This window comes from Arvicanthis niloticus, chromosome 30 (genome assembly GCF_011762505.2).
Source record: "Arvicanthis niloticus isolate mArvNil1 chromosome 30, mArvNil1.pat.X, whole genome shotgun sequence".
NCBI lineage: Eukaryota > Metazoa > Chordata > Mammalia > Rodentia > Muridae > Arvicanthis > Arvicanthis niloticus.
This window is the reverse complement of record NC_133438.1, coordinates 16,607,465-16,631,873: the sequence shown is the minus strand read 5'-3', so window position 1 is coordinate 16,631,873 and position 24,409 is coordinate 16,607,465. Positions and strand designations below refer to the sequence as shown.

Here is a 24,409-nt window from a genome sequence, read left to right as displayed (position 1 = left end):
ACACACACATAGAGAGAGAGAGAAAGAAAGAGAGAGAGAATAATAGCTAAATAACTATATCAAATTTATAAATTTAAGAAAATTGGACCCATGTTTCCACTTCATCATGGTTTCACTGGCAAGAGATCTCTACATTGATACTGAATTTATGACCCTCTTCTTTCACTTCAGGAAGCTGTACTCATTAACTCTTCATTCACTAGGTGAAGGCCGGACCATATTTTTTTTCCTATTAGGGCAGAAGAATAGTACATAGATAATAAGTAAGCAATGAACAGCCGAGTGTCACATAACTCACCCAATCTCCAGAGAGTATTCTGGAGCCAGGGCTTCTAATAACTGCCTTAGACCTTCAGCCAGTGAATTTCCTTCTATTACTTAACTTTGTATATGTATGGGACACTAATGGTAAATGTTCATAAAATGTTCATAAAATGCTCACAGTAGAAAAAAATTCTGGAATTCTTAGGTTCATGAGTTCTTTAAACTTAATGCAATTTGGCCTCAATGTCTTTTTTTTTTTCTCTTATCATTGATTTCCATCTGGTGCCATACAAATACTAATACAATACATACGGTATGGATTGCTGCTGTTCTGATTGCAGATTCGACACTGTGGGTTCCTCACAGGCTGCCCGGGGACATGTTCCACCAACTTGCAGTACATCTCGGGTCCTTTTTCCCCACATGTAGCATTGGTTGTGATGAGTGCATTTGAAGCAAGATTCAGGACAGCAGGAAATAAACCTGAGAAAGGGTGGCAAATAAAGGTAGGTCAGACCATTTTTTGCTATATTTTAAAGTACAATTTAACTGACATTTTTTTTCAGGGAATCAAGTCAATTCAAACAAAAATAATTAGCCACTAAATACCATAGTTAAATCAGTAACTGCGTCAAAAGTACTATATGAAAAGAACTTATTAAAACACTTTCTAGGTTGTAAAATGTCCTCTTAACATTTATTTTCTAGTATTTAATTTAAAAGTTACTCAAACCAGGCATTATGTATTTAATATGATGGGATTATTCTATCAGAATCTGCATTCCATGTCATCTAATGCACAGCATTAAACTATGACATGTGTAGCTTCTATACAACTATGTACCTATCTTCTTCATGGTCCTTATATGCCTCACTTACCATTTAGTATACATTGCTGCTGCAACACCTTCATATGTAGGCTGGAGAAAACTATTTGTTATTGGTTTCTGTTTCACCAAAACTTTTCATAGTACTTAGTGGTCATAGGACAGAAGTCATTGCTTTGGATCTAATGGAAGGATTTGACTTATGTAGGCCCATCTCAGTACAAGGTGGAAAGGTCTCTTGTTTTTACTAAGAATCGATTAGAGGTTCTTCACTTCCTCTTAGGTGATGCCTTTTCTGCTCTCTACAATTTTCATTCTGTGAACCTCCTTTCAATAATAGTCCAGTAAAGCCAATTATCAAAAGCCCTTATTTAACTGAAATCTCATCATGGAAGGGATATATTTGAAAGGTCAAATAAGTGGACTTGAGTTGTATCCAGAACATTCTAATCACTCAGGCTCTCTTGACTCTGCAAATGTACCAGCTAAGTCTTCATCATTTTGGGGGTTGACAAAAAGTTCTTTGTAACTATATTTTATGCAGGTTGTTCTACTGAGATCCTTGGATTCATTAGTTCATGAATGCTTTATGCTTTAATTTCATGCATTGACACATGGTAAAGACATAGTTGGGACTCAGTATATCTACAAGTTGGAGAGATGGCATCTTGGCTCAAATATCAGTCTGAAACAGCTGCCTATGTTATCAGTAACATTCTCTATTAATGTGTATCGACATTATGCCAGATATTACTCTGTCCACATCTGCCATGGTTCTTGTGCTTTTCATCTTTGTGGACTAATTTGTGCCACAAAACAGTCATGTGATCTGAGTGCTACTTTACCTTCTCTTTATTAAGCTGCTAAACAACTTGTCTGGGAGACAGCTGGCAAGCAGCAGGTTTCCCATCCCAGGCGCCTGACCCTAGAGTCTAGCCTATTAACATTGCCTACAGTGTGATGTAAAACATATGTTTTGTCATTTTGTGTTCATTTATAGCCTTAGTTGACCTTATAATTGCACTGAGAGCATTTTTTAAAGAGAAAACTCAGAAAGAGTACTTAGAACATTTGATTGGATTCATAAAGGTTTTTATTTAATTATTGAATTTTCCTTTCAATCAGAAGAATAATATAAAACAGAAAAATAGTTTTAAATATTGTAATCATTATTGTAATTAGTCTCAAAACTTGAAGATGTAAATTAGTAGAACCCAAATGATATCTCAGCTTTCAAATATCACTCACAAATTGTTATACATAAGCAATATCCTTACTCGTTCAGTTCCCACATTCTCCAGTCTCTAAATGCCCCTGTCTCCCATCCTCCAATGAACTGCCCTCATTAACAGTCATGTCTTAATCTTGCTTTTAGCTAACAGTTATCTGACATTTACAACTTTCCCTCATTTTCTAGTATTTAACATTAACTCCTTTTACGTAATCCCACTCACTAGCTCAACCATTCTTTCTGCAGAAGTTGTTCATCTCAACGTCCTTTGGTCTTCACACAATGAACTATTCCATCCATGTGACATGGGCAGTTTATTATGATCACTGTTCAGAGAAATATTAGCCAGTCACAAAAATAACATATTTAGTTTGTGAGAAAATAGGGAATGTTTTGATAAAAGTAAAGAGTGAATACAATAGGCAGGCATTTCATTTTTCATTCTGTCTTTTCTTCATGCCAAATAAGTGTTACTGGAAATAACTTTACCATTTTGTGAAGTTATGAAGTTGCAAATTTTAAATAATTAGTCTCCAGGGAACTGCTTCTATATCTTAGACATTTTATTCCCCCCTTTAGTAAATTATATATGGTGAAATAATTAAGATTCAGCTAGATGTCTTTCTCCTCTTCCATTTTGTACCACTGGACAATTATTCTCTCAGTGATATTTTGAGCATGCACTAAGCCATATATCCAAACACTCAAGAAGTACTAAGATGAGTTTTATGAGGTAGGGAAATGTAAATGGGATCTTGGGGAAAACTGAAACTTACAGGAAGGAACAGTGTGCCAGCCGGGGGACATGCTATCTGGGCTGGACTCTTTTTATCAATCTTTTGGTCTTTGGGAAACCATCAGTGTATTTAAACTTGTCCTTGTCCTAGCACATAAGAGATGTCTTTGGACAGGTATGTGACATGGACATAGATACACAGATACACATAAAATACTCACAGTGGTTCATCAAAACAGATCATTACATGGTTCCCATTGCTGACAACTTGATTTTTTCATTCCCCTTTGCTTCACAATTTAAAGTATAAAATGATAGTGTAAGAAAAAAAAGTTTGATTTTCTGTTTGAGAGAGACCTAGATCTTTGTTTCTGGGTAGTAACATGAGGCTAAATAGGTGAGCTCTGCCTAACACTTTCCAGGAAAGCCAGGTTGTTTGTTTGTTTATTATTGCTGGCCTGCTGAGACATGTCTAAAACGTACTCAGGACATTGTGAATTTGATTCTGTCATTTCTTTCTCATCCTTAACTACATGTCTCTTTCTAACATATAGAGTCTTGAACTTCATATGGCCATTGTTCCTGCCTTGCTAATATTGACAGACATCTTCTCTCAAGTGGTGCAGTGCTATAGAACATAATTTGAGACCAGGCCTGTGCTATCAAAGGCCAAAGCTACCATAAAAGAAGAACCAGAAAGAGAGAGGAAGGATCACATTAATTAGTGTGTATTCTAGGTTTATATATGGAAAATTTATTTCTATGGGATTTCCCTCAGAGATATATGGATAAATGAATGAGAAAGATGGAGCCACAAGAGGATTATAGTCACCTAAGTGACATTGATTGAGAAACTATGCTCTGTTTTCATAATGTGAATTCCCAATAATCTACTGTGTAATTGCACTTTTATAAAGAAGTACAGTTCAATGATGAGTAACATAGAGTTAAGATTGATAATGTAATTTGAACCTAGCTCTTGAAAGCTCAGATTGCTTGAGGAAGACTCAGACCCTAATCCTCTGCAAATCTTAACAATTTATATACTTCACAAAATACATAACTTACTTATCACTCTACTATTGCTTCATAGGGCATTTAGACATTATACTGAAGATATTAATACAATTAACATTTAGCCTCTTTCATTTCTTTTCCATTAATTTGTTTCTACCATACTTATTGATCGCATACACAAAATTAACCTCTTCACAATATAATTGCTTTGCTTCAAGGTCAGGAAGTAAATTTAATCACTATTTTTCGTTTGTTTAAAAAAATCAGTACAGGGTATTGGTCTTGGAAGGCCCTCAATTAGTTGTTAATGACCAATTCAAAGAATTGGTCAATATTTGAGCTTTTATTGAATCTTTGGCATGTCATATTATGGATTACAATGCATTTTCATTATATGCTAAACCTATTAGGCTATTCTCATTCATTTCTTCTTAATAGCATCAGGGTGATATTTATTGTCATATTCGATATGGGTCACCTGCTATAATTATGTAACCATTAGAAGTGTAAGTGAACTACAAATAGCTGGTGAACACTCTAAGAGTATTGACTTAAAGTCATTTGATTCAATTTGAGATTCTGTAATTTTAATAACATAAAAACCAGTGGATATTATTTCACATAACAATGATTGATGTTTTATCTGAGTAGACTCTAAACTAAATAAATTTAGTTAGATTTATAGTCATAAAACACCAAGTCTGATGTAAACTAAATGAATATTTACCTTTTATATGTCATGTGTATGAAAAAGTATAATATGCATACTATTTAAAAAGTTAAAAGGTAATATATTTAGTTTTCTAATATAAATATATATGTATGTATATATATGTATGTATATATATGTATGTATATATGTATATATATACAGTGAGTAGACATGACATCTTGGAAAAGTTTAACTCTAAGTTAGTGATCAAGTAAAATTTTTGCTCTCATATGGCAAATATTTAGAAAATTCTACAAGGTCACTGGTTTTGTAGGCATATTTACATTGTTTGCTTGTTTATAGCATGGCACATCCATACGTGTTGGCCTGTGCGGACAATGTAATAAAGCTTCCACAGATAAAAGCTGTAAATTCCCTAAATCCCTGACAGTGTGTTGACATGGTAGCTGCTGTCAAATCTGAAGCCGTGCATATGAAAGGCAGAGGACATGTGTGTGTACACACAAGGAGGAAATGTCATGGGATCAGTTTACCAATCCCACAGTTTCATTCCCTGGAAGGGTCAAAGAGCAAACCTGAGGAACCATAACAGTGCGCAAGTGATGCGGGAAAATACTGCAACAGAGAGGAGCACAGGGAGAGTCCCTAATCCTGACATGCTCCCCAAACATTAGATGCCAGGAACTCCACCCTAGCGGTGGTTAGTAGGTCTGCACAGAGGGTACAGATTTGAGTCAGGTGTGTGAATGCAGTTAACAGCTACCAACAGAGAAGATGGGTGGGCATTCATCACAAGAACATAACAGAATCCAGAGTTTCTACAACAAATTTTTCACAAAATCCAATATGCATCAAAAAAATTCCTAGACAAAGAAATAATAAAACTTAACTCAAATAAATCTCAATAGGGATCACTGCTGAGATCAAAGAGATATTGGAATAAGCATTGGAAGCTGTTTTTTAAGCTATATTAAATCATACATACTCATGAACACACACACGGATAATGCTTGCAATGGCAAGATATTTGAAAATCTTGTTATCAAAGTTGAAATAACAAACACAAACTGGGCAGTGGTGGCGCATGCCTTTAGTCCCAGAACTTGGGAGGCAGAGGCAGGCGGATTTCTGAGTTTGAGGACAGCCTGGTCTATAGAGTGAGTTTCAGGACAGCCAGGGCTATACAGAAAAACCCTGTCTCGAACCACCCCCCAAAAAGAAATAACAAACACATAGTTCAATTATCTGAAAAGTTTAAATCAATCACCTATTAATAGAATTAATTGACTAGTTAATAATTAGAAAATTGGGGTATAACACAAAAAAGTGGAAAATTATAGATAAGTGAAAAATTAATAAATAAAAAATTAAGTTAAAAGGACATTAATATAAACAGACTGAATCTCTGGGGAAAATCAAATGAAAAAAATAATTGCTGCTTTCAGAGGCACAATTTAACTGGGAAGAGGCTTAAAGAAAACTCTGAACATAGCAATGCTCCTGCCAATAGTTTGTATCATAGAAGCATAGGAATCTGTTAAAACTTACTGTTTCCTGGCATGAATGAATGCTATATTCAGGAATGGCTTATGTGTTTTCTTGTGGGTAATTTTAACCCCCCAAAAGAAGTATAGCAACACTTAACTCCTATTAATGATACACTACTGCATTTTTCAGTTATGAAAGGACTACTTCAATCTCCAAATTGAGATGAAACAGATCAAAAATAAAAAGGATTCAAAATAGATGTTTTATGTTCATGTAATAGATGCCCAAAATGAGGCGTGTGTGTGTGTGTGTGTGTCTGTGTGTGTGTGTGTGTGTGTGTGTGCATGTGCACATGTGGAGGTCAGAGGTCAACATCAAGTCTCTTGATATGCTACTATGAGAGACAGGTCTCTAACTAAATCTGGAGCTCACTGACTTCTCCATACTGGTTGGCCAGAGAACTTCTCCCAGCACATGGATTAAAGCACATTCTCTATGTGTATCTGGATGTAGATGATGCAGATCCAAGTTTAGGACCTTTTATTTGATGGACAAGCTTTGAACTTACTGAGTGGTCTCTTAGACCTGAAACTTCATTTTATTTCCAAAGCCCTGCCATCTCATCCCTGTTCATCTAAGTGAGCGATATCCTTACATGCTCCTTCCCTGATCAGTCACATGAGACTCTTCTGCTCCGGTCTTCCTGTCTGCATGCAATCATTGTCATAGGCCACTTCTCTGCTAGCCTCCTGGGTTCCATTGTTCATTTCCAAACAGCTTCATTCTAAGAAATCGCTCTTCACTGTAATGTGAATGCTTGCCTTCCTCTAACATCTATATTTCTTCTGTTCTCCTAGTAGGTCTTCACAATGGGTCCACAGTTAGTCCACAGAATCCTTCTGCTAGGAAATGGACTTGCAAATCAGTTCATTCCATATCACCCAGTAATGCCTTTCCCAAGATTCAAATAATCCTTCTCTTCCATATAATTCTCCAACAGTGATTCTCACAATGAGTGATTTCATAAAGGCCATACCTGAAATGGTACCTGATTTAGTCATTTTTATCACCACAAATTTCTACCCATTTCTCTGCAAATTGGTAATTATTAGCCAGTAAAACTGCAACCTGCTGAAACCAGAAATGTTAAAAAGTAGTTTGTAAATATTTATATCTGACTTCATCATTGTAAGATATCTACTTTTAATTCATTGATCTATACCACTAGATCAACTTTGGCTACACACCTTTTTTTTTTTTATGTATCCTTATGTAACATCCATAATGACTAACTAGTCATTCTGTGTGACTTTGCCATTGTCATTGAAGTGACGTTTCTAAAAAATCCTGTTGCTTCCCTGTTTTAAGGCACTTATGAATTACCTGCTGCATACAGCTTAGTAACCATAGTTTCAGGGTTGGTTATGTATTAATACCAGACTGTATGCCTTCATGGATGCAAGTTGGCTGACCTGCTCCTGTTTACAAATATAGCAAGTGAATTAACATCCCCCCCCCTTGTGGGAGAGCATTATGGCCTTTCTACATATCTGTGTAATATTCTCATCTACTCAACATTCTTGGGCTAGTTCAAATATTCTGTATTCTGTGGATGTATTTCCTAATTTTGCTACACTGAGTTTTTTTCCTTCTTGGCAAGTTTTAGCACCTTTTATTATAAACTTTACAGTGTTTTAATCTTGTATAATAAATGTCTAGTTTATAACATGACTGAGTATATCAATAACACTAGCTAACATTAATAGCACTGAAATGAAAGTACATTGGATGAAAATAAAATAGGAACTGTATAATACTTCTGGAGAGGACTCATACCCACAAAGCCCATACATTTACTGGAGTCATGAAATGATAAAAATATGAAATTGTTTTGATATTTGGCCAAATGGAAGAAAACTGAAAGAGACATTTTCACTAATTGAAAAATAAAGGAAACTTTTCTCCGTGGTTTGCTTTCTATTCTATTACAAATGAAAAATGGCGAGATACATATGCACTGGTGCTTCATTTAGATATTTATAGAAAAAAAAAAGCAAAAGAAAACAAACCTGTGAATTTCCTGTTTCCTACAGCATAATAGTCGGACTTCTTGGTAAACTGACCATTTGCAATCAGAACTACCAATTACAATTATTGTTTAAAAGATATAACAATCAGACAATGATCATGATCATCCATAGTCACCGGCCATTTAATGATTGAATTTTAACGTGAAAAAGTTATTTCTTCACTTTCAGCCACTGAACTTTCTACTCGTATTATCTTTGAGTAAATGTGGACCAACTTATTTTTAAATATCATTAAAAATATCTAATATATCTGATATATATATATATATATATATATATATATATATGAAAGCAAAGTTAATACTATGTGGTATTAATACTTACAGACATGTTTTATCTTTGTTACCAGGTTAATGAACTAAATATTGTGGAGTAGCTGTCTTTATCACTTATGACTAGCACAATATTGTACTTCTCAACTGATAGCCAAAGGCACCTATATGGAAATATAGGTGAATGCGAGTATACATATTTATGTGTGGGTATTTGTAGGCATATACTTGTACTCAATTTTTCAAAGAATGCTTCTTGCTATTTTTCATAATATATCATGAATTATCCACATTAATACATATAACTGATATCCAGTGGTATTTGGTGGCTTACTGGGAAAAAAATCCTTGAGTCACTGAAACAACTGTTTTCAATATACTTATTTTAATTGTGGTGTTCAGTCATGTATATTAATAACACATGGCGGATCTCTGCCTTCTTTCCTGTCATTTCTTCCCTTCTTGTCATAGTAGTCGGGTACACAATATTTCTTCTCTGAATTCTTGGCAAGCACCTATCACCTTCCAATAAAAAAAAATAGTGTAGGGAGTCGGGCTGTTTGAATGTTTCTATTTTTCCATCTCAGTTTCTAGGTCTGTAGAGCATTTAAAAATATTCATGCATGTAAACAGGGCTGTTTGCAAGTGATTCGCTATTTAAAAGACAAAAAGAGAACATGCCAATTGCAAATGTTCTAAGATGTGTCAAGGAAGTAAAAGAGACACTTGTCTGTTGAAATCCTGGCTATGTGGGTGTGTAGGAAAACAATAGTATAAAACAAAATTGGAAGAAAACAAAATGTTGCTGAGAATGGCTTCCAGCTGTGCACCACAGGAAGTAGCTTAATGCTCTCTATCCACAATGCAGATGAAGAGTTTTATAGAACTGAAAAATCAGCCCAATTTGAACTAATAGCCGTCCAGACACACAGTGCTTGCAAGAGAGGAGAAAAATAATGTCAAATCTACTTTGCCAGAAGCAAAGAAGCCAGGAGACAATGTATCCCGCTTCTGTTTCCATGGCTTGCAAATCTGTGACTTAACTCTGCCCTTCCAAAATAGAAGAACATTTCCAATGGTCTCTGCCTTATTTTGGTCTCCATTTTTGTTTGTTTGTTTGTTTTTCACCAGGAACGAACAAATAAAAAGTAGTTCATGTCCCTCTGTGGAATTAATTTTAAAAGTCATGTAACTCTTAGTCTGTTGGGTTCCTTTTCTTCTTTTAATAGACAGAGATGAAAGGTAGGCTTTTCTCTTTCATCATGAAAAAGGGAAATAAACCAGATGTGATCATGTGAACTGCCATTGGTTCTCAGGTGAGAGGTATCTGCATTAACTCTGTACTACAGTAGAGTAAGCATCATAAACACAAATGGCTTCTCACCCACTTTGTCCAGCCTAGAAGACATTACTACATTCTTAACAAAGGACACTATTCTTTTAATTAAAACAACATCACCTTATCAATTTGTGGTGCCTAAAGTTTGGACATACTTGAGAAAATAACTGGCATTGCAATCCAAATACTTGGTAGGAACACTGAAGTACACAGAAAATCATTATTAGTCTAAAAACAGTGGTTTCAGAGGTTGATATTTGTACATCAATTTCTCCTAGTTTCTGAACATACTTTATGACATCAATTTTAACTGTGCTATGCTTAGCGAAGTATTTACTATAACATACTTCTTGAAGTTAAAAAAAAATCAAATTTAGCAAGATAACTCTGTGACTAGATTGAACATATTTTAATCTCAAACTGAACTGGCCTAAAATCAGGTCCCCATCATTCTATGCTCCCTACTCTTACCAAAAACCTGCTGTCTTGCCAACACTGCTCTGCTTAAATTTCCAATCCCTACAAAAGGCACAGATCCTACCTACCACCTGGCAAAACTGGAATCAGCTCACTGTTTTGTTTGGGTTTGATTATGTTCTTCCTTTAGGATAATCCTGACTAAGCATCCAGATGGTGTTCGAAATCTGAATGTTAAAAAATAATTATCTTTGTTGAGACGTTTCTTTGCAATGATCTAGCATGAGGGCACCCAGATATATATTGAGGAGGTAGCAGTGGGGGTGAATCAACTTCATCCAGGCTCTGTCCAGCCCCACGTCATCAGTATCAACAGAACATACGCTCAGCACCTTCTCTTGTCTACCGACTCCTAAACCAACCAACCCTTCAAATCGTATGTGTCATTGGCAGGCCTTTAACTCACTAACGCTGAAATCGAGAGACTCAAGTTGGCAATAGCACAGGAAAGGTCTTTGTCATATAAATAGGAAAACTTTATGCCTATTTCTGCTGTTAATAATTCAAAAATAAAACGAGAAAACCGCTGTATACCACATGCTATACCAGAAGAGCATGCTTGCAATTATAGCCTTCAAACAAAACTATCGGATGGGACTCAGGCGTGTTCTAATGAACATGACTCCCTCAGGAGAGGTGGCATTGCATGATCTTCAGTGTCTGCTCCTTTAGTTCTTATCCCTATTGATGAAACCCACATGAAAATCCAGTTATGCGTTCTGTTTACCCCGGCTTAAAACACCTACAGGAGTGAGGCACTTTCATTTACTTTATACTTTGTTTCTCTGAGTAACAGAGTTCCTTGGGAACTCTTATCTCATCCCTCTTAATAATTTCACATACTTCCAAGTCATGTGTGGAGTCAATAACTCTTCACTGTAGCTCCAGACAAGAAAGGCTTCTAAGCTTTAGACCTGTTTATCCTCATCTTGTCTGGCAAGTCCTCTCAGATGTGAAAGACACATTAAAACTCTGCTCAAAGGAAAGATGGAAATTTCCCATGTTCTAAACTTTACCCAGTACACACCCTGGACTCATTAGTCCTGTGTTTTCTCTAGTTTGAAATATACTACTTGGTCACCCAAGGCCATCATAATGAAAACTGGAAATCAATAAATATTCCCATCATTTCACCACTAAATACTATTCTAATTCTAAGCAAATTTTAAATCCAGCTGTATTTCCAGCACCACTGCCAACATGTGGAGGCAAGTCACAAGCATTTGTAACATTGGGAATTCTGCAGTCACTTCTTGGAAGACTCCTGATGACATTTTGCCTTTCAACATTTTCTTAATACATAAAATGAATCCTCTATAAGATCCAAATCTGATTAGGTCACTCTTTTTTTTAAAAAGACTTTTTCAACAGACTGTTACTGTATGTTCATGAAAACATAATATTATTGCCCTGACCAACAAGGTCTTCCCATCACACTCTCAAGACTCCCATCCTTAGTAGGCTGACCTTTAGAAAAAGGCACTGTTTTGGTTTTTCTTCCTCATGACTCTAAAAAAGTCTACTGTGTAACATTCACCCACTCCTCAAGCCGTCCAATCACCTACAAGCGTTTTTTCCTTTTACTTTGTCCTGTTTTCTCAATAGGAGTGTGTGTGTGTGTGTGTGTGTGTGTGTGTGTGTGTGTGTGTGTGTGTGTAAATGAGAGAGGAAGACAGACAGAAGAGGAGAATAGGGAGAGGGAGATGAGAGACAGAGAGAGGGGAGAGACAGAGAGACAGAGACATTGAACAATTGAACTCAGGGCTTTGTACATAATACATATAAGCCAGGCATTCTTCCATTGAGTTATATACCAATCTTTGTTTTAATTTTTTATTTCTTCCCTCCCTCTTCTCCACAAGATAGGGTTCCTCTGTAGAACAGCCTGGCTGATGTCCTGGAACTTTCTTTACAGACCTTGTAGAACTTGCTTTGTGGCCTGGAACTCATGGAGATTTACCTGCCTCTGTCTCCCACATGCTGTGACTGAAGGCATGTGCCACCACACATGGCTTTATTTTTTATTATTATTATTATTTCAGTACAGGGTAATTTGCTTATCTAGGTTGGTCTTGATCTTGCCATCCTCCTTCAGGCTCCCAAGTAACTTTTAGTCATCGTCCTAAGGTACCAGATAGCATCTTATGTTATAGTGCCTGATTATATATCTTCTTGTAAAGAACTAAATACAGTGTGTAATTTTTTTTTTTTAAAAAATTGTGTGAAATAGAAACTCTGTGATGGGAGAAATAATATATGTTTTGCTTTCTACTGGTGCTGATTACCAAGTTCTCAGAACCCAGGGAGCGAGACACACAAGATCCAGGGGAATATTCTCCCATTTGAAAATGTCTCAGAATCCAGTATAAAGTCTTGGAGGGTTCTAAAGACCTAGCAAACTCCTGCGTACACTTCTCACAAAATTAAAACTAAGGAAGCAGGGAACCAACACAATAAAAACAAGATACAATGAGATATTACTTTCATTGTTCTAGTGACAGGCAGCATAGAAAGTATTTAAAGCCAGCCTTTCCTATTTACTTTGTTAACGGTTTTCTTAAAACCCTACTCTTTTCTTCTGGATAGATTTAACGTTGTCTGGGTTGGGACATAAACAAAGCTTTTTATATTTTGTGTGTTTTAATGAGTTATTTTTCATTTGTTCACATACCTCAGTCTATGTCTCCAACAGATCACAAGACACCAGTGGATTACTCAAGTGAATACACTTTTCAGTACCATTAACTACGATATAGTTTCTAGAACTTTCCCACTATTTCACACTGTACCAGGTCTCACTCACACATGTAGACTGAGAAGTTAGAATCTGGTATGGGTGGGCCAGGAGGCGAGTGGGGGCTTTATAGCTGACATGTGTATCTAATTCAGTTTTGTGCTATCAAGGCAAATTCTACGCACTTTTCGTGCATTTATGGAAATACTTGTTTTATAGCAAATTCCCTTTAAAGTAAAATCTGACAGTGTTTACAGGAAAACACTTTGTTCTCTAACAGCTGTCTGAACACACAAAAATGCAGGAAAACACAAATAATCTGCTTCTTCTTGTAACTACTTGAAGTAAAAAAAAATCAGCATTTTACAGTCATTGGGCACAGTTTTGCTAATAACTTTTCATTTAACAAGTACGCATAAACTCTCACACATAATGAGTTTTCTGTCGGAATTTTATTTTTGCATTTTATAACCTTTTGTGACCAGTAGACTCTCAATCCCTTGGAGGCTGGGGCTGTGGTATCAATCTTCTCATTCTCAGATACTAGTCTTTGGGACACACACATACATACACACATACATACAAAATCAACAACAAAAACTCATTAAAGATCCCTTAAAATGAGTGAATCACCTGAAACTATGACCTTTTAAAAAGTCTACATGGAGTACTTTCATTATACTGTATCTGATCTAAAATAAAGCTGAAAATAAAATACAATTCTCCCATCTGTCTTTGTCAGGTACTTGAACCATGAACCTTTGAGTGATTGTGAATAATACATATGGAACACTCAAATTTACATAAAGTGTTCATACTTTTCTCTGGATTCAATCTCCCCTCTCCCTCCTTACCTCCCTCCCTCCCTCTCTCCCTGCCTCCTTTTCCTCTTGCTACCTTCTTTCTTCCCTCCTTTTATCCCTTCCTCTCTCCTTTTCTCCCTTCTTCACTCCCTTCTTTGTTCTCACATATAAATCTCTTACAAATGCCGAGTAGACACTGTTAACCCAATTTTAGAAAGCAAATAAAGGAATATCAACATTGAAAGATGGCTTTCTAAATATGCTTTTCTAAAGACATGCTTTTCTATCCAGTGCAGGTTCTTCTGAAAGTATCCAACACATGCTCACTGAATTTCTCCAGCTGCTATTCAACTGAAATATAACATCGCAAAGTGATGGGCACAAGTGAGGTCCTTTTTCTCCACAAAGCTACGGAGCAATGCAACGTAATTATGTAGCATAGCTTCTGAATAAATGTCATAAGAAATACTGCCATATTAAAAACAAAAAGGATCTAAAGTGGAGTTGACAGCTAATGAGAGTCTCAAAGATGAGGAAATGGAGTTTGGCTTGAGGTCAATCAGAAGGTAAGCAATAAGAGTCGACAGAAATCCAGGGAAACAAGCCCCAGCTGGTATTTACATTCCTAGGCAGGGATCAGGACAGGGGCTTGGAGAATAAACACAGACCTTGAGCCAGTGATCTACCTCTCAGCCAGCAGCTAAGACTCAGTGGAACCTTTAATATACAAGCAAATCTAACTCTATAATTAGAGATAAGACATTTGCAACTGGCCACCCTAGGTCTTTGAAGGGGAGTGGACACCAGGGGCTGGAAGAAGAGGCGGGTGAAGTACTTGAGCTCAAGTGAGGAACTGTACTTGGCTCCCCCAAACACATACAAAGTCAATGTGGTAGGGTAGATCAGTGACCCCGGTGCCTCTAAAGAGAGATATGTTTCAGGGATAGGGCGAATTACTTTCTACAACACGAAGAGAGACAGTGCTTCTTACACACTAAAACAAGCTGCCCCTGTTTAGACTGACTGATTCTGAATCAGCTTGGCACTCATGTTGAGGCAGCCGCTGCATTCTGGCTATCCTATTTGGGATAAAGGGAAACATCTCTTCAATGTATCCAAGGAAGATAAGAATTAGGGGTATTACTCTTTCGATAAGATAAGAAAGATACCCAGCGTGAGAAATTTGTATCTGAAATCTGCTATAGAAACATTCATGCAACTGTCCTCCAATTAAATATTCCTAGTCTGTTTGCATCCCCCACCCCCCAAGAATATGACTGCAAAAAATTCTATGTACTTCTGAAGTTTTACATTCAGCCACACATGGCAAACTCTTATTTATATTCTCTGATATGTAATTGCATGATCTTTATAGCTTCCACTGCTGATGCCTAATGTGATGTCAGTTCACTCTGGTATCACTAGCTATTTCCCCCCACACTTGCATGTCAAGTAATTTCTTTATCATCCTGTTTTAGTGCCATAAGATTTTTCTGCTTTCCCAGTAAATTGCTTTTTTGTTTCCTGTGTGAAACATCTGATTCGTGTCTATGCAATTCATGAGTTTATTGCTCTCTCCCTGAATCTCGACTAAGATTCTATCTATTCCTGTACTGCTTGCTAATTTAGAACTATATTATGCCGTCTGAATTCATAAATAGGTATTATATCCTGAAATCACTTTAGAGGGGAAAACATATTTGGGAATTTGGTCCTGGTATTCCAACCAATGGCTGGCCATTGTTTTCTTATTATTATGGAATATTATTATTATTATTATTATTATTATTATTATTATTATTGCCACCAGCAGGAACTTTGGAAGCTAGAATTCACAGTTTAGAGTAAAATATTCCAAAATATGTATAATTTAATCAAAATAACAATTACAAGTTTAAAAATATGCAAAGTACTTAAATACGAATATACCTATATGATTAAGCCTGAGACCAAGCTCTGAGATTAAGCTATAAATGCATTCAGAACTCAAGGTTAACTTATCAAACGGGGTGTTTTCAGCATATGGACTTATTCACTCACAAAATTGTAAATACTAACGTGTCCCAAACATGTTGAAACAAGAAATATAAGCCCCATTTTGAAAGTACTAGTTATTTGCTTGACAATGACAAACATGTCCAGGAAAACGTTATTCTTTAGAAACATAAATGCCACCCACTTTGTCAGATTTGGAAATCATGTTTATGAAACAAATAGGTAGATTTGGAGCCTCATTATTACAAACAAAAATAATACTTATTGATTACTAGACAGATTGAAAACACTGTCTAATAATTTATCTGTTCAATGTAATTCTAGACCCAATAAAATACTCAAATATTTGACAAATGAGTTAACCAGAACACAAATACAACACATGAGGCAGATGTCAGCACCAGTCATAGACACTTACATTGCATAAAGTAATACAAGTGGTTTATAATTTAAAGCATGATTATAGGGTGTATGATCACAGAATTTGGAATCTAGCTGGAACAAATTTTCTTTCTTTATAACCTGCAGGTGTTATTTTTATTGTCCTTTTAAATTCTGATTAGTCTCCATGATACTGCAGTAGTTTTATTATATTCCTATGCACTGGTGTAGAAGTCCACAGAAGTCCAATTTATTACCACAAATCTCTAGAAGCTTAAACAATTTGCAGTTAACTCTTAGATGAAATATGATGATTTCTTGCAAGTAATCAAAGTATTTTACATTATCACCATAATCTACATTATCTACCCAAATGTATTCTGATTTTTTCCTACTTAATTCTCAATTAAACTATCATTTTTGCAGTTAACTGAGTACTACTCTCTTCTCTCTTAAAGTGCCACCCAACTTCCCACCTTCTCTGGATGCTGCTCATGTCTGCACATGAATTATTCCTTATAAATTCTAGAAGTGTTTCCTTCAAAATCTGTTCAAATTCATCTCTTTGGACTAAAAATAAATCTTCATTCTTTCTTGTCCTTTAGCAATGACTTTACAGAATGTGACATTTTATTTTAAAATCCGCCTCTTATTTTTTTTTAATGCAGATGGGCTTGTGACATAAGAAGCCATATTTCTACTCATTTGAATTTCCACAATGCCTAGCATATCTGTAGGAGTATTGTTAACCTGCAAAAGTTCCTGCTAAGCAGAATTTCATTTACTTATAACACAATAACACAAATTTTCCTGTAAAAATATATGTTCATATACTCATCCCCACATATAAAAGCCTGCCAATTTGCTAAAAGTATGTACATATAGGCAAATTATTATGTGTGAGTCATTTATTTTTTAATATACATTTACATGTGCTTGCTATATACAAGACTGTGTGGTTGTTAATTTATCTAATTTCTTCATGATTTGGCTAAAAAAGCCTTATATATGGAAAAGCCTTATATATGGAGAGATTCCCCCTTTTTCATTTTTTCAACTCTTTATTTTTTTTTTAACAGCTCTAAGATCTTCTTTCAATCAGGGACATTACTTTTAGGTTTTAATACCAAACAGTTGACATTTTTTTACTGTCTTAAAATCAAAACTAGCTGGAATTTTCCAGTTTTAAAAATGTTCAGTTTTAGTTACACATGAACAGAGAAAGTTAGGTCTGAGCAGATGGCTGTCAAAACACCAGTGACTGCACACCATGGCTGAGAACTTGCACACAAAAATATGCAACTTAGTGCACAGTATAGACTTCTTCCCTGTAAATGCCAATGGCCATCTGGTTTGAAAGCTCTGCAAAAATCAATTTGATGTAATTCTATATTTGCCCTGTCTTCCATGGATATTAAAGTATATCAGCATCTGTTAGAATCCCTGACAGGAAAAATTCTGTCCCCAGAACCATTTCATGTCCTTGCATTTCACTTTCCAACATTAAAAAACAGCTGGAAGCCAAAACATGACCCCCACAATGAGGCACGCCACTCATCTGAATAGAGATGGTTGGAAACCAGAAAGTGTTAATGCATCACACTTAGAATAAACCCTCTTTCCCCTATGGGACCACATATATACTAACTGTTCACAAATAGCTTTATTTCCTAGAGTTGCTTCCTAAGAGTGTAGTTCTACATTCCTCTCTGCAGTTAGGTTCAACTTAGTGCACATTTATGCAAAATAGTTTCACTACTGTATTGCTGGAAATCTAACAATGTTTGCTTTAATTAAAATGTTACATAAATAAATAGAGAAATATACACTGTACAAATGGGGTTGCTCTATAGTGAATGTAGCTACCATAGACAATTTATCTGTTGGGTCAAAAATACTTATTTTATTCTACACAACATAAAGATAATTGCCATTATGATTTTATGTGGTAAACTGTTTCATTTTATGCCAGATTACATTAAACAGGTAATCACTAACATGTCTAACAGAAAATATCCTCCTGAAAAAAAATGTTTATTATTGAGGAAGTACATTAGAATACAGAGAAGAACACAAATTGCAGTAGATATCTGAGTTTGATACAATAAAAAAGTATATCATATAACCTTGTATGGGTATGTTCAGATGTGTTCTGTATTTTAAGTGAAAAAAGGTTGGGAAGCTATTCTGAGAGTTGGGGTACAAGAGCAAATACTTTGTTCTACCAAAAAGAAATCACTGTATTTTCTTGTTGCTTCTCAATGCAAATGGCATTGACTCAGATGAGCAGAAACATCCACAGAGAGATTGTGGCACAAAGCTCGCTCTGTGCTGTTCAGTGGCTGAGCAATTTCCTATTAAAAATGCATGAATTTGCCCATACTACTGAAAGAAGCAAAAGTGGTTTCTGTGATTTAAATATCCTCTATTTATTTTGAGCTCTGATGGGGCTAGGCTCTTTTCTCTGAGGACCCTTCAGTTTATGTAGGATTCCTCCTTGACTCAGTTGCAAAGCCACTGGTGAATAGGGTATCAGCAGCCACACTGAAGTAGGAGGTAATAATATCCCCATCCATGAAGGTAAAGTTATCATTCTCCAACTTCTCATTTAAAAATATCCTTCAGCAAAATTTGTGATCTGAGCTCTTGAGTTTGTTTAAAGAGTAGCATGTATGCAAACACCATTCTTTCTATTAAAATGCGCACCAGTACCTTCTTGGAAATTCACTAACTATGGATAATATGCAAATTTAAAGTAGAGAAGGGGAAACTAAGAGAAAGATTTGCTTTTTTATAATTGAAAGTGAAAGTCTACTTTATATTAAAATAGAACACATTTCATATAACTTTCTATACCTCAATGATCTCTTTCCTCAATGGTTGGAACTAGACTCTTGTAATGTTTAACCTGGAATATTCACTATTGCAAAATTCATTTTTAAACATTGTAGGTACTAAAACTATTTAGCTATAGACTAATTTTTTAAATGCTATGAGGAGAAAAGAAAGAAATTCTTAAGACATTTGATGTCTTATTCTGATTTTACTACACTATTACTTAATCAAAAAATGGAAAGATACATTTACATTATAAGGCACGTAAATCTATTTAGACATGTCTTTGGGTACATGCTAAATGGCCTAAAAATGCTTATTTAATGTATATTTTCTCTAGAAATTAGAAAGTAATTTTGTCATGCTTTCTACATTTTCCCACATGGTTTGGTATATTTATCTTATATGTATGTAGCATGGAGCTTAAATAAGTTCAATACTGAGGGTGAATATAGAGTCTATGTAACAATGCTGGGTCCTGGAAAGATGGTTCAGTTGTGCAGAGCTCATATTACTCAGAGAACCCTGGTCAATCCCTAGCAACCACGTCTTAGACTCCCACCTGTATATAACTCCATCTCCAGAGAATTTGATATTCTCTTCAAGCTTCGGAATGTACTGGACAAATGTGCAAAAGCCTGCACAAATATGCTTGAATGCATACTTTTTTTAAAATCTTTAGACATACTTGAAATTATGAATCATCTCACACAACTGTAACAAATGTAGGAAAGACATAAAGAACTGCTATGCTGTTGTTTATGAAGCTTTTAAATGTATTTCAATATCTATGACCAGCAGGTCATCCTCACCCCATATTTTCTTGGCTATTACCATTTAGTTTAGGATCAGTCTATATGTTTCATCTATGTGTTTATATCTACATATTATTTTTACACACACGCAACAAATACTATTATGGAATGAATGGAAAATACAAAAATATTAATGATAAAAGCAATAGCTGATACCTCATAAAGCTAATGGAATCTGCTTCCTCTTAAGTAAAATCAGATGTGGTGCATGCTGATATATGGTATAAATTTAAGAAAGATCTGAGCAATTGTCTAAGAAGGGTTTGCCACACCAATGGCAGATGAGCAACAGGTATAGTACATTAATATTTTGGGCATGATGCAAACATGGCTGGACGGTATTGGCATTGGGTACATAGAAGGGGAATCAAATCAAGAGACATTTATAAGGTACAAGCAGTGACATTGGTGGTCAATTAATGTGAGAATAAGACGTAAGATGATTGGAGGACTATCCAATACTATGCAGGTACTCAGCAAGTGACAGGTCACATTGGAATCCTAGAAACAAGGAGTGTCTACTGATAACTTCAAATAAGCAATGTAGTCGTGTTGTCAGATACAAGAAACAGCAACAAGATCACCACAGATTCAGAACACTGCTTTGTAAGAACTATACCGAGGTGTTTAGTGAACACAGGTTTATAGATTCAACCTGAAGACAATCACCAGTTACATAAACGGATACAAGGCAACAGGGAAGAACATGGCTGTGACAACACATATTCTAACTTGTTTTCTCTTTACAATGAAAAGGAACTACACAAATAAAATACTGAGAGGATTGAGCAAGGGAAAATTTCTAGAATCCAGACATCCTTCAAGCTGCTGGCCATGCTGTGATTTATATAGAGACACAGAGGAACATACAAAATGTAACTATGAAAACAATATAATAAAGTGAAACCAAAACATTGAAGTGGAGAAAGATAATTTACAATGGAATGTAGATGCAGACTTCATTCTTAAATATTTAGACCGGGAACAAACATATCTGAACTCACATTATTTTTGTGTGCATGTTATATTCAAGTTAGACATTCTGTGTTTGTTGAGTGTTAGTCTATCTTCTGTAAAGAAAGCTTCTTAGAGTAGGAAGTTGAGAGGGTAATTTTTGGTTGTAATATGTTTGTATAATGGTTTGTTCTTACTGCTGAAAAGAAAATTTACCCTCTGAGCTACACTGGGAAACACATTTGAGGTGTGATGATTTTACTCAGGCACTTCACATTCCTCTCTATATTGATTTTTTGTTCACATTTATCAAAATCTAGCAAAAGGCTGACACTGCATGTCAAAGGACTATTTTTTTTTTTTGCTAAACTTTGTGGCTAAATGTAATTAAAGTACAATTTCTTAAGCACCAAGAAAATTTTGCAACTGAGAAGGAATTTATAACATGCATATCATTGAACGCTAAATTTGAGGCTAAATGGGGGTTGGTGTTGTGGTGAGGACACAATGGGAGCCTGTCAATGAACAACATTTTTTTTCTGTGCCTCATGAATAGACAACAATGTAGCATCAGCAAAAATGTGCAGCCCCAAAACATTCCATTTAAGTAAAACAAAATAGAAACTTTCCCTTAGAAACCTCAAAAATGTATGATGTTATCTGAAAGCCTCCCTAAAAGATTATGTTATTTTGCTGGCCCAAGGAACTTTATGTGTATGCTAGAAATCAATAAGCAAAGAAATTAACCAGTATCCAGAACTAACATGCCGACTAAACAACAAAAACATGGATGGCCATGTACTTAAATTCTGCCACCCAATCATTCCTTGCAGGAGAAAAGTTTCCTAACCTGGTTCCCTTCTCTTTCTTTCTAACACTGTTGGAAGTGCTAGGAAACTCAAATGGATGAAGTATTCCCAAACCTTGTTCCTCTAGCTTTCTGGCATGCCTTATGGGCTATTTTTATTCTGTGACCTACTTAAAGCCACATTGTAGGGACTTTCTTTTGGAGACAGAGGCGAGTAGCATTTCCAAATTAGTCCTCATCTCTTTTTGAAACCTGCAGACCCTTAAGAAATGACATAGATTTAAGAGGAGGAACACAGCATGCTGTCCTGGCTTTTTTCCTTTGGCTATTTACTAGTCTCTTGCTACTTTCTCCCCCACAAGTTCTTATCAGGGTAGGACACACTTCCAATTACACAGAAGTCACTTATAGTTTCCTCCCAGGATAATAACACCTGTTCTTGCCCGAGCTATTCAAAGGGATGCACTGGGCATGCTTCCCCTACCCTTTCTCTCCAAAGCTGGCACTAATTCTTATTGTTAGAAAAGCAGGCACACCATAAGATGCTTGTAGCAAAAGGAGAAACCTTCTTAGCACTTAACATTTTTACTTCCAGAATTATGTACATCCTCTTGGTAATTTCAAGAAACGAGCTATATTATATGCAACATGCATTTAATTCCACCTACAGTCTACTTGAAATCAATAAAATCTAATTTCAGCTTCAGAATAATTCCCTTTATTTTTCGAAATTATCTTAACTTTTATATAAAGTAAAGTCTACTTGAAGGAGTAGTAGTCTATAAATGCAACATTTTAGACTGGATAAATGACATACCATTTGAAGCAGCTCACCAACATGTTGGCCAGTGTTTTCATATTATAAATTAGTTCCCAGAAATCATGAACAAAATGGACTGGACTATGAATCCAAGTTACAACTTTCTTCAACACCAATATTTAAGATTAATAAATATTTAAATGGAAATCCAAAATGGAAACTCTTCAGGGGAGTTACTAGAGAATTCAAGCTGAGAGGTCTTATTTCTTCAGTTGCTTTTGTTCTGTTACTCGGAATAAGGCTGATAGATCTGATTATACTACAAACAAGATGTTTTCCTCTCCTTGTGGTTTCTATTTTATATAGATACATGAAGTCATAAACATGTATATTACCCTGAGAGTACATGAAACTGTCTATGAGAAATAGGGTGCTAACAGGAGCAGGAAAGGTGAGGTGGGGAGAAGGGAGCTGTGGGATGATTTAATAGACAATACACACTTATATGAAGATCTCCTATGTAATAGCACCTTGTACAATAACCATGCTCAATGAAAAGGAAAAACAGAAATGGAATACATACAAAATAATGGAATTCTTTGTACAGGAAAACATTTCTTAAACTTGTACCCAAAAAGAGCTGTGACCCCAGAACACTTGTAACAACTCGTCTCCTAAGAGTGAGTGTGGAAGTCAGCTCTGTGGGGAGACATAGCCTAGAGAAAAAAAAATGCCTACAGCTTCTTGCTGATGTTGCCCAAAGTGAACTGGGACTTTCTAACTGATAACTGGCTGCCCTGTCCTATCATAAAGTGCTGTCAATCATTTCAATTGGCCCCTTGGGTTATGTCAAGGATTTCACAAGAAATTGTAAATAGACAAAGAGAAATATGAAATGTTCTGAGCAGACTCACTCATAGACGAGAGAAACCAAGATGGTCCATGGTGTCTTTAAGGTTCTGCAGGTACTGCAAGAAGAAAGAGCTAATGTGACAAGAGATGGAAATGACAAATCTGAGGATGTGCTTGAGAAAATGAGGTATAACACAAAAGAACAGTGGGAGATTAGGAAAGTAGTAGGTTGAGATGTTAGTCATGATGGAAATCATACAGAAGAAAGAGCAAGGATAGGAAACCCAGGAAAAAGAGATGACCAAACCACTAAAATTGAGATGTGTGTCCAGGGGATCATTGCAGGAGAGGACAGCTTTCATGTGCTTGAAGCTGTGAGGTGACTAAATTTAACATAATTAGAGGATCAATACAGAAGATTGGAAGATGAGGTATATGTAATGTGTTTCAAAAGCCAAGAAATGTTAAGTGATGTGGAACTGAAAAGAAGGTGGTTAGGAATAGGGAAAGAATGAGATGAATCTGTTAAAATCTGAAGGATGAAAATACACAAAAGTGTCTTCTCTCACTAAATTTCCCTTTGACTTATGTGTCACTTATCACCCCTGACAAATCATTCTTCCTCTTTCCAGAAGACTTAATCAGCTTCTCCTGGAGCGACAGTAGTATATAAGCAATTGTGAGTGGTCCAGCAAGAGTGCTGGGAACCAAACCCAGGTTCTCTGCAAGAATGGTGTGCAGTCATAAGTGACCATCATCTCTCTAGCCCCATCAGGGTCAGTGTGAGACTTCGGGTCTATTCTGTGTTAGCTCATTTAGACTCATTGTCTGACCTCCCATAAGACATTGTGTCTCCTGAATGTAATCAATGAGTGTAGTGGGCTCCAGAGTGTAGGGAGGAAGAACTCATCAAGTTGGGGTTGGCCCAGATGGGAAGAGTGAGAGAAGAAATGGAGCAGAGAGGATAAGAGATAGACTTAATTTTGTTTTACAAAACTGTGAATTAAAAAATTTAAGTGAGCCGGGCAGTGGTGGCACACACCTTTAATCCCAGCACT

General features: G+C 35.9%; 1 protein-coding gene across 2 annotated transcripts in view; it reads right to left on the bottom strand.

The window, feature by feature from the left end:
* Positions 1-24,409, bottom strand: part of Lama2 (laminin subunit alpha 2) — a 572,138-nt gene that overhangs the window by 437,775 nt on the left and 109,954 nt on the right. For both annotated transcript variants that reach the window (XM_076927972.1, XM_076927973.1), the window contains exon 2: positions 577-747. In XM_076927972.1, the coding sequence (XP_076784087.1) occupies positions 577-747 (171 nt within the window). The remainder of the gene's footprint in view (positions 1-576; positions 748-24,409) is intronic.